The 15,965-nt window shown below is 41.9% G+C and overlaps 2 protein-coding genes across 8 annotated transcripts in view; both read right to left on the reverse strand.

Annotated features, from left to right (window-relative positions):
- htt (huntingtin) overlaps window positions 1-1,366 on the reverse strand; it is a 34,809-nt gene extending 33,443 nt beyond the window's left edge. For all 6 annotated transcript variants that reach the window (XM_071503899.1, XM_071503898.1, XM_071503901.1 and 3 more), the window contains exon 1: window positions 954-1,366. In XM_071503899.1, the coding sequence (XP_071360000.1) occupies window positions 954-1,051 (98 nt within the window). In that variant the 5' untranslated portion in view covers window positions 1,052-1,366. The remainder of the gene's footprint in view (window positions 1-953) is intronic.
- A 4,036-nt stretch (window positions 1,367-5,402) lies between these two features.
- The window catches only part of grk4 (G protein-coupled receptor kinase 4), a 41,764-nt gene continuing 31,201 nt past the window's right edge, over window positions 5,403-15,965 (reverse strand). Inside the window, exons 9-16 of one of the 2 annotated variants that reach the window (XM_071503917.1) lie at window positions 13,248-13,438; window positions 11,293-11,330; window positions 10,662-10,751; window positions 10,170-10,378; window positions 8,097-8,234; window positions 7,204-7,341; window positions 6,787-6,918; window positions 5,403-5,613 (exon numbers count right to left, since the gene is read on the reverse strand). In XM_071503917.1, coding sequence (XP_071360018.1) covers window positions 5,557-5,613; window positions 6,787-6,918; window positions 7,204-7,341; window positions 8,097-8,234; window positions 10,170-10,378; window positions 10,662-10,751; window positions 11,293-11,330; window positions 13,248-13,438 — 993 coding nt within the window. In that variant the 3' untranslated portion in view covers window positions 5,403-5,556. Of the gene's footprint in view, window positions 5,614-6,740; window positions 6,919-7,203; window positions 7,342-8,096; window positions 8,235-10,169; window positions 10,379-10,661; window positions 10,752-11,292; window positions 11,331-13,247; window positions 13,439-15,965 lie in introns of both variants that reach the window. The other variant, XM_071503918.1, reaches the window with a different exon arrangement.

The following is a 15,965-nucleotide window of genomic DNA, read 5'->3' on the forward strand; positions in this document are numbered from 1 at the left end:
TGTTGCATGGAATAGATATTGATACCAATTTCATACAACAAAAGCAAGGTAGATCACATACTTATTTATGACATTAGAGAAAACTGTCTAGCTATAGTGTATTGCTGAGAACAGGTGAACATTTTCTGGACTGGCAGATACGCCTGTTGAGTCTGTGGGTGCTGCACAAGCATCTAACCACTTCAATGCTATGTAGCATCATGACAATTCATAGTCATAACACGACAGATCCCCCGGGCAAGATTAACGGGACTGAATTATACATCTTAGAAGGTGGTACAGTCATTACTCCAGGTGTCTGGCAATTGTTCCTTGAATGAAGAAGCGTGTTTGTGGAGCAGGGGCAAAACAAAAACAAGGCATACTATACCACTTGCTCCACGGATCGGGAAGGGGTAAATGACGTCAGTCCAGGTGCATTATATGGCAATTAATGCACCTAGTCATCGGTAATAATAGTTATAATATCTGACCTTTTCAGTAATGAACTACACAATGTTAGGCTAAAATTGCTAACGTGGCTTTTCAAACAGAATGCCTCAGCTGAGATCAACTTATTAAGCACAAACTGAACCGTTTAACTGGTCCCTGACCCCTTTTGCAGGTGCGTGGGCATCAACTGGCAAACGTCCTCTATGTCGGCTATCGTTCAGCTAGTCTGACCCTACAAACCTGCCTAGCTAACACTCAGATAACACGAATATCAAGGGAAGAAACCTCGCTAAGCGTAGCTGCAATGTCTGGCAAGAAGCAGGTCTAAAATAGCAGAGAAGCTTAAATAACAGCTTAGACTCTGGCTGCTAGCTTGCATGTTAGCCTAAACTAGCTTCAAGCTAACTATTAAACCTTGCTTACCTGAGAGGCGCTACCGTTAGCTAGCGAGCTAAGCTACCTGTCCAGCCCAGCGCCTGTTAGTTCGTTATGCAATTACCGTTACACTAAAGCCTACTTACTGCCTCTGGACAAGCTCCTCTGCGGTTGGTGGTCCCTGTTGTTGCTGGAATGACTTCAGAGACTCAAAGGCCTTCATCAGTTTCTCCATGGTGGCCATTTTAGCAATCAACAGTAAGCAAAACTAGCTTGGCTAGCTAATATTTACTATGTCAGCTAACTAGCTAGCACAGTGGGGACAAGTTTAGCGCACGGAGAGCAAAGCGGTGCGTAGAGCGACGAGAGTGCTAACACTGCTCGCGACTACCACCGGCTCCCCGCTTTCTCTTCGCGCAGGAGGTCTCTTATACTTCCGCAGTATTACTCCGACATGAAGAAAATGTTGGTTGATTAAAAGCCATCTTTGATGAAGCGTTGCGTTCTCCCGACAAATCACACCGGGAAGTGGAGTATGTGACAGCTTGACAGAGGAGGGAGAGGTGCAGCCGCAGTGGCCAATCAGACTGCGGGTTTTTGTTGAGTGACTTGAGAAAGAGCCAATGGCTGAGTGTGATTTTTTTCTTTTGTTGTTATTGTTGCTGTCACGGGACCGCTGAAATCCAGAATGTAAAAACAAGACTGGTGCAACGCCAATCTAGTGGCTTTTATCAGCGCGCCAAGGGAGATGAGTGGAAAATGTGAGAGTGAGGAGGCGACTAAAGGGAACAACACATGTATTAAAATCTAATTCGTCTCTCACATTCACATGTGCATTTCTAATTATACTGTGGCTTATTATACCAACCAGCTCTGAGTCGGAAGTGGCAAAAGATCAATGGATAACAGACAAGCGTCTAATAGAAAGAAACCTACAACTTTAATCTGTAATTATTTCCTGTGTAATGAGTGAAGGAGGTAGTGATGGGAGCTTCAATGTCTTGCCTGCAGCAAATATCCTCCAATGCCACCATTGTGGTTACTTATTGTGGCTTGGACATAACCAGCGTCTCCCATCTCCCATCTATGTGTACTCACAACAGACAACAAAATAAAATATGACACAAATAAGTAAAGACACAAATTTTTTTTTATACAAATGGCAGTGTATTATTTCATAATTACAAATGTCAGATATGGTACAACAACCAGTGATACAACTTGTACAAGAATTGACAATGACTGCAGTGGTTGAACGACATGACTGTACAGATACAAAAAACAAAAGAAAAGAAAAGAAAAAAAATTAAAAAAAAAAAAATCAAGAAGTCCCTGGCCCAGATTGAATACAAATAATGCATTTGCCATTCCTCCTTCCTTGAAAATATCACTTACATATCTGGACAGAGGAGTGTGAAACCCTGGAGGCCTTCAAGACTTGTATCGGTGGTTATCCCAAAACTAGACTCAAGTGCTATCAAGGAACTGAGGATCTCTCACTTCTAAATGCTGCTGGTGAGCGTCATCCCAGTTTGTTTGTTTTTTTTTTAGAGGGGGGGTGGGCGGGGGGACTGACTCACCATCAGTGCCATGGAGGAAGGCAGAGGAGGACTGCTGTTATGTATTCAAACCGGGCCAACTCAGCTGGTCACCTAGCCATTTATAAAGTTGTCCTCAGATACCAGTGAGATATGTTGGCACTAGAAGGTCATCATTTACATATATAAGGAACCTGAAGTATTACAAACCAATACATGCTTGAGTAATAAAACATATGTATTTTTTTTTTTTTAAAACAGGCATTAAAATGCACTTAGTGCGGACATTCAAAACTGTTGAGCTGTTTAATTTCCTTTATGTGAAGGAATTTCTCTCAGGACGGAAGGAAGGATAAAGAGGTTGAAAAAAGATGGGATGTCAGAAATTAACATGGTCATTGGCACACATAATAAAGGCTGTCAGTCTTCATTCAGTTAATTCTTCGGCTAACAAAACAATTTTGATTTACTTACATGTTGCTTTTGGTATCATTGGCAAAAAGGTTAAAGACACTTCCTATATAATCATTGTCAAATCACACCATAGTGCAATGGAACTGAACGAAACATCCTCACTGCTATATGGATGGTATAAGAGTAAAGTTACTCCAAACAATGACAGAGGCATGGGTGGCAAACACAGTTTTGTTTCCCTGTGTGAGTGAGTGAGTGAGTGAGTGTTAGAGCTTAGTTACATGTTAGAAATACATCATTTACAAGGTTTTTGAGGCCAAAGAGTGAAAAGTCTAAAATCTACATTGGCAAGAGAAATTAGCTTTAAAATGTGCCTGAGAGCAAAAAAAAACAAAAAAAAAAACAAAACAAAACAAAAAACAACAAAAAAAACAAACCAAAAAAACAAGAAAACAAAGACACTCAGAAACTCAAGTGACAAAAGCCAGCAACAGCTAGATGCACACATTCAATTCCTGATTTTGATAATGGAGTGTGCAACAGGGGACAAAACTTTAGAAAAAGCCAACTCTCCAAATTGGTTCATTAGATGGGGAACTACATGCGTACCATTTTAACTGTATGCGGTCTAGAATATTAAAAATTCAATAAAGTGGCGTTCAAGCCCCTACACGATTTTGAACTATTGTGTTGATAAAATGCAGACATTGCTTATTTTGTGGGTAAAAAAATAGAATCATCATGAATCAACCTGTTAGGTAACTCAATTTTTACTGCACAAGGGCATAGCTAATTTACTTCAATGCATTAGACTGAACAAAAGCTGCTTTAGCATACAGTGTAATATACACGCACAAAGCTAACACGTCCAGATTGGATATTCACAGCATTAAAAACAGGTGGTTGGGGAGTAAACAGCAACTGCCTCAAAAGCAAAGCTCAAGAGCAAAATGGCTTCAAATGCCTCTGAAATGCCAGTGAGAACAAACAGAGAGTGAACACAACGGATCCTGATTATGACATGTTTGGAAAATGTATTTGTTCATGATTGGTTAACTTGAAAAGGAAACACTTCCTCTATGATAAAACAATAACGCACAACAATTGTGGTTCTGCGAGTTGTCAAGTGTTCCTGTACACAGACGATGGTGCCTCTGCAGGCAGGAGTTTCGACATTATCCCTCGCCATTCCTCCCAGTCTACACACATACAAGCCACTGTCTTCTGTCATTCCTGTGAGAAAACAACATACAGGATTTCCATGGAAAAGTTGAAGGCGGACACCGACACACTGAACACATTTCATCTTGATCACAAGCAGAGCTGAAGCCTGATCTAACTGGAGGTCTACTAGCAGGATAAGTGGCCGACAGGCATCGTGCTATCTATGATCAGCAGGCACAGAGGCCAAAGCAGGCTGTCTTGACTCAGTGCAGAGGCTAATAGCTGCTGACAGCTGAATCAATAGAAGTTAGTTTGATGCAACAGCAATTTGTTATCTAGATGAAGCCATTGTGAGCTGCAGGTCAGATCTCTGATACTGTATCATCCTCATCCTCATCATCATCTGTCTCTATGTTCCAAGTCATTCTCCAGTAAACCAGTCGAGGGCTTTCTGCTGTGCTAAAAATATGGGCAGCAAAATACGAAGAAATTTCAAGGGGGAGGATTTCCACTCTGCACATAAAACAGGGTCATTATAGGGAAAAGCCAGGTAGTACGACAGAAGCAGAAAAAGTGAATGAGGAGTAAATATAAATCACAAAAAAAAAAAAAGAAATCTTCTGCCTGAGTGAATAATGTAACAGACATTTACTGAACAGCTGTGCCCCCACAGGGAACACATATCTGGTGTCTGAAATGAATGTTCTGAGGCTTTTGAAGCTCTTCAAAGATATTTTGAGAGGTCCAGGAATGATATTCATCAGGCTTTGTGTCACTAAAATTGGCCCCCAAAATATTTCCTTTGTATTTTAAGGATACTTAATGCTGCACATGCTGACTAAAAGGTCCTCAGAAATAAATACATGCCATCTCTTTTAGAATCGAGCCAGTACAGGCACCTAGAAGACGGTTTACTACACACGCCATCCATTCCACTGCAACCTGCCTGCCTGGACTGAAGGGAAGGACATGGATTATCCAGATCTTGGACTTTCAAACTAAAAATCAAAGGGGCAGGTGGAGAGCTGGGAAACATGGGAGGTTTTAAGCAGCATGGCATCAACACAGCAATGTCAGACTGGATTCATTTGGATCTACACCCGCCATTCAGATCTACCTCAGCCTTGAGGGGTACAGGTTAGTTTGGGACGGGGTGGATCTGATGTACTAACAACACCTCACGTTGGCCAAATCAATGACAAACATACAGCACATGTAAAAACAAAAAGGCCTTATGCTACATTGAGAAAAATAAAAAGACTACTGGTACTGTGCTTCTTAAAAAAAAAACCAACAAAAAAAAAAAAACTCCCCAATACACATTATCCATACTCATTCCAAAAGGTAAAAAGGAAATAAAAATGTAATGTATGCATTCAAGTGGTACTTTTATGGCTTTTTGTACAATACAACCTTTAGTGAAAATATACATCTAGACATAAATTCAAGTACAAATGTACAAAATCTTTAAACTCATACTTTTTTCTTTAATTATAATACACTTTTAATACAGCTCATAAATACAGGTCAACATTCACTGAGTTCCTAAGATTTGCGCTCGGTTGGAGTTTGTGGTGAAGTTCAGCGGCGAAGGGTGGGGTGGGGTGGGGTAGGGGCGGGTGGAGGGAGTGGTTTAAAGTCGCGAGGGCTCTTCGGTCTCGTCGTCACTGTAACCGCTCTTAAAACAGACCTGGGAAGAACCAAAAGTGAGGATATAATTGATAAGATTAGCAACTTCCACCACTTCACCCTCTCACATGTGCAAGTATTTCTGTTGCTCCAAAGCTGGTGTCCAGCACTCAAACACACAACTGGGAGCAAGTTAGAAGACAACAACTGTGGAAGCAAGGACATGAGTCAACAGCAAACACCAAATTATAATTAAATTAGTTATTGTGCTTTCTTTAATAATAGTAATATTAAATCAAAACCAAACTACAATACTGTTTCAATCTGTTGATGTACACGCCATACTGAAAGTTATGCGTAGTTTCCTTCATAGAGACCTGATGATATTATATTTGCTGCCTTATCTTTGATTGCACCCTAATAAGATTAGTGAGCAGTGCCTGCAGATGTTCCTCTCAGGGTGCATACTACACCTCCACCAATGAGGGAGGATGGACTGTGTATCACCTGAGAGGCAAAACGCAGATCCAAAAACATCGGCAAAGCACCCACCGCTGCTCCTGAAGCTTATTACTGTGAGAATGCTGTGACTGAAGGTGACTCAGACAAGCATATTGACATTTTATCAACTCACAGCTCAAGCTGAACAACAAGAAACTGTAAAAATGTTGGAGGCAAAAAGAAGGATTCTAAAAAGTGAGGGGGGCCTGTTCCTCCTCTCTCCAGTGAAAATTACACCCTTCGCTTCAAGAGAAGTAGAGAGGATCAGGAAGAACCTCAATGATAAAGGACCATGTTACTTGAAAAGCTCCTGCAACCAATGAAGATCCATTTTATCACCACATTCTGTGTTACTGCATTAAAATACTGAAAATACACGAAAGCTTCATGTCAAGTCTTCCCACAACCACAAACCAGTTCTCTCAAGGAAATATTTATGTTTGACCCCCTGAAACAAAGTGGGATAGCAACAAATACAAGAGAGAATATGCAGAGGGATTAAACAACGGACAGAAAATTTCAAATTCAGAAGAGAAAGCGAGGGAGGCCTTATTCTAACCAACACAAACGAACTGGAAAAAAATATTTAACAGTGAAATCTCACAGGGATTCAGGAGTTATGTTGAGTTCGGACAAGGCCTGGGGAAAACAAAAAAAAAGCGAGGAAAGAAGGAAAAGAGGAAGTACCTTAGCCCCCACCCCCTCGAACAGTTGCCGGAGCACTAGCACTTGCCTCTCTTCTGAACAGGCGGTAGAAGAAGCCTCTCTTTGGTGGAGGGTTAGGCCGGTTCATGTCCAGGTCTGGGCACAGCGTCCCGTCCGTCTCGTAGACATTGATTTCTTTAAAGCACTCCATCTCAATCATCTACAAAGGATGAGAGGTGACGTTATCCAACCTGATACGTTTGACCTCTCAGTCTCTCTGCAGGCAGCCTTTTCAGTGTCTCATTTACACATGTACGATGTAAATCAGCACCTTCAACTGCATATTCACAGTAATAACATTACCATCAATTTATCCTTCCATATTACTCTTAAAGATACACTGATGCAGGTATTTCTGTGTCACCCCCCAGTGCTGTACTGCATTAGATCTGTCTGCTGTGGGACTGAACAATGACATCATCTCAGCAGCCTGAGCATGCAGTACCTCGTTCTGCCACGGGATGGAGACACTGCCTGTGACAAACTTGTGGTAGAAGTCATCGTCTGTGGGGTCAAGGTTCACGCCTTTGACAGTGGAGAACTGCTCGATGTCCAGGACGTCTTTACAGTACACGGCCCGAGGCTGAGAGGGAGAGGATGAGACAGAGCAGCTGTTAAAAGTGTGATTATTCTGGATAAAGAGGGAAATACTGAACCTGAAATGCTTTAAAATCATATGGATGTTTGGCTGACATGGAAATCTTCACACGCCTGAGGACTCTCTGCTGCTCTGTTTACCACACCATGGCCCTACTGACCTGAATAACCCAAAATAGAAACACAGATAACACTATCTACTTTCAACTATTGATTTAACCTCTCGGGTCAGTCACTCTCCCTTACTCGGTCTATTTATGACACTGAAAATAAAATGTAATGATTCTCCCTATGAACACCTTTGTAATCCTTAATGCAAGTCTGGAAGTGCAGTACAAAATAAAAGCTCAGTCTTTTTGGTTGAACTACATTCATCCAGGTAAGGTGGTGCTCATGCATTAAACTCCATGGTGAGTTTCCCAGTATGACCGCAGTCATACTGTTTATTGTTTAAAAAGCTCCACTGGAGTTATTTGTGATGAGAAACTTCAATTGCTATAGAGAGCTGGTTTTCTGTTTTATCAGGGTTTCATATGACAACACTGAAATCACACGCCTGCTTCTCACCACCCCCCTTTGGCTACCATGATAACTTGGCTTATACTGGAAGTGTTTGTTTACTTGTGACAATGGTATTTCCTGTATGCTGATTTGCAGCTCGCCGAGGTTTCAGGCAACAAGCTGTGAATCAAGCCTGTATGTACTGTGCGCACCGTGTGTTTGCATGTGTGCTGCTCTTACATCGGGGCTGAAGGGAGGGTCCAGCATGTTCGCCTCCAGCCGTTTGAAGTTGATGTTTCTGAAGATGGGGTGCTGCTTGACCTCTATGGCCCCGCGTCCCTGGCAACCAAGGCGCTCCTTGGGGTCCTTGGCCAGGAGCTGACGTATAGAGAGAGGAAGAGAGTGAAACACCGAATTTCTCTTAGAATGTGCCTGTTATTTTTCAAATTTCCCACAAAGAAGAACATAAAACAAACCTTTATTTGAGCCCTTTTCCCCATCAATAAATCACACACATAAAGAGGGGGAGGGGTTCCTGTGATGTTGGATAACTCCTGACAGTTTTATGACTAATCTCTCCAGGTCAGTGTATACAAAACACACACACACACAGTTTGCATGTAATCCTCTTGGCTTCATGTATCTGACCCTTCATAATCTAATAAGGACCAATACAAATCCATACACTTAGGGGTTAATGCAATACCATCATGGATAGAATTAGAGAGAGTCTCTGTGAGAGCTTCTGGATAACATTACCACGACACCACCTACAGTGCAGCAGGCTTATGAGGTGGATGAGTGTCGTTCACCGGTTTGGCCACTAGCGGACACCTCATTGGGCCTTTTGATGGTTTTCACAATCAACAAACAAATGGCTTCTCACTTTTTCACCACATCTCTGTGTTTCTCTTGTCCTTGTACAACCCTCGCCCCATTTGCACCAACGTCAGAGCAGATTCTCACTCTCACTTTCTGCTCGACAACTCGGATCACTTGTCTATTTTGGGCAGTGGTAATAGCCATCTCTGTAGCATGACAGAGACTCCACCCCAACATTCTCTCTCCTTCCTTATTATCTTTCTCCCATTTCTTGCAGAAACCTTTCTTCTCCCTGCAACAACCCCCCCCCCCCCCCCCAACCCCCCACTCCTCCTCTCCCTAGGGAGTCTTTGAATCTGCTGAACCTCGGGTCACAATGTTCCACCACGTCACACAAATAAACGTCCCGTCCCCTCCCCTGCTCAGAGGCAGAGCAGCTCAGTGGCTCCCTCTTGGAGCACAGAGCAGTGACATTGTGGAGGACGGAGGGGGCTGAAGGAGAGATGATAGACTAAAATAAAGTGTTCCCATCTGTTCTATGGAGAAGTTTGTTTTTTAATTTAATTTTTTTAATTTAATTTTAGCCTCTTTCAGTTCATTGTTTTAGAATCACGGCAGCAAGATGTGGTCCACTGCCACTGCTCTCATCAGCAGCGTCTCATCCAGCAGCAGTGGGAAGCTCTAATGAACTAGTACCTTAACGAGTACCTTAACTACTCAGCACCAAACAGCAGACAAAGTTAGCAACTAGCCGCTGACCACAGTGGAAATAAAGGGCAGTGAATATTGGACTTGCGTTCATCAGGTGGCGTTGCTTTGTGTTTGCTGGATGTGCAAAAAGGCAAATTAGCTTTATACACTGTATACAGGTTTAAACTACATGTGTTTAGGAATAGTACATAGTAGTAGATAGTTTCTTTCTTGCCTGGAAACACTGCTGAGCCACAGAGAGAACTTGCCATGTGCTGATATAAAAAATGTTTAGTATGATTTTGACCTGCCTCACCCTGTGCATGCAGTCCTCAAAACCTTGAACAGGATTAAGTGGGTGGAGAAAAAAAAAGGATGGATGGGATTTGGCTAAATGTATCATGAGGTCTTCACCGACCTAATAACAACCACAGACCTGAAAACAGCTCTTGTACAAAATAATCTACCATAACTAATTGCATAAAATCAGCAAATTAAGAGTGTGTTTCAGACTTTTCAGAATATGACTGAAACAGGAAAAGATTATGTTCATTACAATGAAATGCATTCAGTCAAACAGGACTGTTTCTTATATCTCTCCATGCCTGGAGACATGAAGTTGAACGCTTCCTGCATACAGAACTAAAATTTTATTTTCAACCCCTCCAGCCACATCCCTCGCTGTCCTCATTTTGCAATTCGTCTCAAAGAATGTTTTTATTGTGCTTTCCTCCCTTTGTCCTTTTTCCACCCGTGTCCTAATCCCACTATCATCCCCCACCTCCATCTCTTCACTCTCACCTGTCTGCAGATGTCCTTCGCCTCCTCTGAGAACTTATCAGAGTACTCCTCCTGGTCCTCGCGCACTCGTCTGTCCACCTCCTCCCGCTTGACGCGCTCCTTGCGCTTGCGGAAGGGCGACTGGCCCTGGATCATCTCAAAGATCAGGCAGCCCAGCCCCCACCAGTCCGGGCTGAAGGTGTAGCTCTCATTCTGGATCACCTCAGGAGCTGAGGTAACGATGAGGCGTAAGGAAAAGAGAGTTCAAAGGTAAATTTAAGATTGGGAGAGAGAGAGAGTTGATAAATGTCAGGTAGAAAGTTAAGATGTGTAAAGACAAAGCAAAGGAATGATTGTAGTGTACTGAGGTAAATGATGACCAGATGACCAAAAAAAATCTAGTACAAGAGAATATTAAAAGGGATGTTTGACCAAAATTTTTCTTGTAATTAAGTGACCAAAACAGCTTCTTTTAGCAGAGTTTTTTTTTTTTTTTTTTTTTTAAATTCTTACCCATGTATCCAACAGTCCCCACTCTCCCTCGTATCGTCTCTCCTTCAGGGATTTGAACGGCAAGGCCCAGGTCTGAAATTCGGATGTGTCCTAAACAAGAACCACAGTTAATTATCCACCTGAGATGGTGTTGAATGTACACACTTTAATAATAATTTACACTTTGTTTAAGTGATTTGTAAAGGAGTATATCTAATTTGCTAGACATCCAGAGTTATCAAAAAGGGGCCCTGATAATAGTCATGTTACACTGAAATGATTTCTCTAGGATAGAAGTGGTTAAGAGAGAGAATAAGAAAAGGAAGAGCTTAAGAGAGACTTGGAGGAGATTTCCTCTGTTTCAAGATGAGTCCGTGTCACAGGGAAAAGATGATACAGGAGTGTGACTCAGAGGAGAGAGCACATTGAGAACATGAAGAGATGACTTTGAAAGATGGGGGGAAATGCCATGCTTGCACATTATGAAGTGGACTGCTTACAAACTGTTCCTTTTGTTTTGGTCATTGTGAGCTATGAGTTACATCAAATAAACAATGGAGTACAAATAATATTCTCTAGCCAAGAAGCGTGCCCACATATTGGTCTCACTCTGGTCTGAACTGAACAATAAGGAAAATGAAGCAGGACGTACCACGATCATCCAGGAGGATGTTTTCAGGTTTCAAATCCCTGCCAGAAGAAGCAGACATTAGGGAGTCATACCTCTGATATTGTGCTTGGTTAAAAATAGAACTTACATTTGAGAACAAGGATATAACAATAAAATACTGGATAAATATTTGTATTCTTTATTAGCTCGTCATTTTGTTGACATTTCAATGTCTTTTATTGCCCATGTGCTTTCTGTTCTTGAGCTTCTGCAGTCTTCATGTGGACTAATAGATGCTTTATCTGCACACGTATCTTTATTTGCTTTATTTGTTATCATGTGTTGTATTGTACTGAGCTATAGTTCTGCTTTCAGCTGTGCTGCAGCAGAACTTCCAGACTGAGGATTTAAGGCTTGTTAAGTCATGTCTTTTTATCCAAGCCTTCTCAAAACTTATCCATATGTTAAGACCTTTTTTGGTTTTAATGAACATGCCATGTTGTCATTTATACTGACCCTGTATGTGGTATGATTGTATGCCATGACTCAGATTATACTCTTTGTAAAAATATGAATACACACATGAGTGCCATAGAATATTTCTTTTACTATCTAATTTGACTGTCAATTAGAAAGAAATAAAAAACAATTCCGACACTAGTTGTCCTAACATGAGTGCCGATCCTCCAAATTAAAGCCTCACAAATTGCTGATTTGTGAAATTTGCTAACAGCTAACAATATGCTATATACCAGAAGTCAATTCTTCAATTCATGCCCAGGGAAACTGTTTTGTTTTTTGTTTGTCTGTCTGAAACTATAAAGTTTAGTGATAAGTTATGTGTTGGATCTTGCATACTCATCAATACCATATTTTAGGCAGTATCAGAGGCTCTAATTGTTAAAATTTTTCAGAAGTGCAAGATACCAAACATTTGTTATTTATCATATTACAACAGCTATGAAAACTGAGGCCCTTAACTAATGCCACCCTCAACCACAATGCCAACTGCAAAGTTTACTGTAACACATGCAGAGATCAAGGAACACTGTGTTTATAAGACTGTGTGGGCCATGTGTATGTGGGTGCATGTGTCTTTTAAGAACATCAGTGTTTACATTGGCATTACTTTGAGGCTCCACTGAGTGTGACAGGTGCATTACACCCCAGTAAAATCAGTGCACCATTAATCCAGTCACACCAGGACATCCAGGACTTTCTATTTGCACAACTGCAAACACTCTCCTATTGAACACCAGCGCTGGGACAAAGAGCTGGGCATACAGTTTGTTTAGGGTTTGTTTTGCATTGGTGACGTTTGCCAAATTAGGTGTTTGGGTTAAAGGGATATTCTGGCGATTTACCACTGTAAATCCAGTGGAGACATCCTGACTTTTAGTCCTTAGTATGGGTCAAACTTTTCCGTAATGCAAATGGGTAGCATCTTTTAATTTTGCCTCACTACCTAGTGAAAACTTCCAAACTCCACACCCAGACTGTGTTAAAAATGTCACTTCTCAGGGCTAATCTGAGATAACCCCAACAACATCACTGTGTCATCATTTTCTCAGATGTAAGAAAGTTCCCTCAGTGCCACAGAATCATTTTTACAACCGTTTCCCAGGCTGAGTGGTACTCCTCGTGACAAGTAAACTGAGCTGAGCTGAACTCAACGTGCTTAATATTGGCAAAGTGCCCCTTTAAATACCAGGAATTTAGATTCTCTCGTACAAAAACAAGCTCGCATACTTTGATTCTGGGACTGTAAACCTCACAACACTAGTCCTCAGAGACAAAGTCAAAATACCCCTGAAGATTTTCCTAAAGCCTCTGTGCTTAATGCTGTTTTGAGACAGTAAACCCGCCTACAACATCTTCTCATCTTCTAAACAGAAATACTATCATGAAAGAAAAAATCTTAGTTGTATTATTTTGATTTGATTTCCCATCTTCACCTGCCCCAACCTGTATCTGACATCCCCCACATCCCCCCTAACCTGTAGACTATCCTCTCACGGTGCAGGTCCTCAAGGCCACAGCAGATCTCAGCAGCGTAGAAGATGGCCCTCTGCTCGTCGAAGCCCGAGTTGCCCATGTTGTAGATGTGAAACTTTAAGTCACCGCCATTCATTATGGTCAACACCAGGCACAGCGCATCCTTGGTCTCATAGGCATATGCTAGACTAACCTGGAGAGGGAGGAAAATTTGGGGGGAGGTGGTAACAAGGGAGGCAAGGACAAGAAGAAAGAAGTCGGTGTAGAGGAGGGCAAGAAGAGGGCAAGAAGAAGAAGAGAAAGCAAGGAGGAGGAGGAAGAGGGAAGAGCGGTGGTAAGAGACCGGGTGGCTAGAGGAGCATGATTGTTTCATTTGGTTTGTTTAATGCCCCAAATAATCATCCATTATCCCACATCACAATTTCAAGAATGTACACAAAGAGAAACAAAGAGATATATCACAGATATGGAAAACCAGAAGCTTCCTCTCCATTCCTCACTCTACTGCTTCATGTCCTTCCCCCCTAATCCCACCATCTATCTCCCTTCTCTCCCTTCATTCCCACCAGCTTCACCCTCCCTCCCCTCCTCCCGTGGGTCAGTGACATGCAGGGTATATGGTGTGTGTACATGTGCTGTTGTGTACAAGCAGGATGTTGCTGCCATGAGGAGGAATCCCATCTGCTCCAGAGTGTGCAGTCAGAGACGGACCACAAGAGGAGATGGGAAAATTCTTATGGGCCAAGAGAGTAACACACACACACACACACACACACACACACACACACACACACACACACACACACACACACACACACACACACACACACACACCTTATGTTAGCTTTGAGAACACTCATCAACATAATGCATTCCCTTCCCATTTACCCTAACCATCAAACAGCCCTTCCAAGTTGTGAGGACCGGCGATCGGCTGAGTATTTTCTTTCAAATGTGTAAGACATGATAAAAAGATATCCATAAAATGTTTCAACTACAGTACAGTCAAAATATCCACTAATGCCCAACATTTGTCCTAATACAACAAAATCAGAGAAACCCAAGACAATCAGCTTACTAGAAATGACTTTACCGTCACAAGAGCTGAATCATAACGTCATAACATCCACGTTGCCCCCTCTACAGTTTAATTTTCTTGAGTACTGGACAGGACTGTTATGAACACTGAACACACTGTTCACTGGATTTCTGATCAGATATCTAAATCAGATTTAAAAATCACAATTTGTGTTATCACATGATCAGTTAATTGGCTTTTAAAAAAAATCTGCTTTTTAGGCAAAGTTCCTGTATGGAAACAAGATTTACGACATATAATGTTTCCAGTCTTTAACAATTTTATCATACTGGCTCCAGTTTCAAAAACTGTCATGACAACCACCCAGTTGTGCAGCAGAGCATTAGAGGTAGCTCTGCCTCTGTCTCACCTGCTGGAGACCCTGCTCTGTGTCTCACATACACACCCACACACCGAACATGTGGATGGGTCATTGGTTTTAACCAAACAGTAGGCTGACAGTATATGTTGACTGAATAGTATGCCCTGATCAAAAAAAAGGTAGAATAACGAGAGAGAGAGAGAAAGAGAGAGAGAGAGAGTGAGAGAGAGAGAAATGAGGGGTTTGAGAGAGCACTTGACTCTTCTCCTTGCTACTGCTGTTTGGTCAGTGTTGCTAAGCAACAGAGCTGCTCTCGTAGGTAGAGAGGCACATGAAGAGTCATCAGTTCTGCCTGCAGCACAGAGAACGAACACACACACACACACACACACACACACACACACACACACACACACACACACACACACAATCATGTGCCAATCCCAGGTGACAAGAGCTGCAAGTCTGAGGTTCTGCAACAAGCCCACTACAGCCTCTGCATATGTGTGTGTGTGTGTGTGTGTGTGTGTGTGTGTGTGTGTTACATGCCCATACACATGTTTCTTCCATGACTCACTGGCAGCAACAAGGACGCAAAGCATACCTCACTCTGTATCAGAAACTGACTAATCCAACACACAGAACAAGTCAAACACAACACACAGTAGCTTCAAATGGAGAACATGGAGAGGCATGAAGGCTCTTCTTTGCTCTGTTACTGTCCAGGTTACTCTCCTACAGATCAATATCACAGTTCTGTCCAGTTAAATAGTCACACCGTGTTCTAGAGTGAGTACAAATATTCAGAGTACACACTAAACACAGACCAGAAACAATCCCTCCAGTTGCTCCTCAACATGTTCCACGAATGTTAAAGCGAGAACTTGCTGTAATTTTCTTGTCTTTGGAACAATCTTTTTTTTTTTTTTTTTTAAAGAGAATTACAACACTGAGCCAATGCAAAGTTTTCTTTTCCTGCCTGTGCACCTGAGATGTTTTTGTGCATACAGTTGGACAAAATGGAAAAAGAAGCTCACATCACTAGTTTTCCAATTGCACTCGAGTCCTAATGTTCACACGCACAGTTTAAGAGGATAAAAATCCAAGCATTTCCATTTTTATACAGTGATGAGAGGAGAGGAAAGAACAAACAAAGAGAGAACATCAGGAACATGTAGCATGAGGTGTACACAGTGAGAGGTCAAAGGGGTGAAGGTGCATATTGAAAATTTGGGACACAAATAGCAACTCTGCTACTCATTTGAACATTTTTTTTGACAGAACACCAGTGAACAAAGCCTTACATTTAATAAATGACCT

The sequence above is a fragment of the Trachinotus anak genome, unplaced genomic scaffold (assembly GCF_046630095.1).
Source record: "Trachinotus anak isolate AG129_WGS33_773 ecotype Australia unplaced genomic scaffold, CSIRO_AGI_Tana_v1 ptg000019l, whole genome shotgun sequence".
Classification (NCBI taxonomy): Eukaryota; Metazoa; Chordata; class Actinopteri; order Carangiformes; family Carangidae; genus Trachinotus; species Trachinotus anak.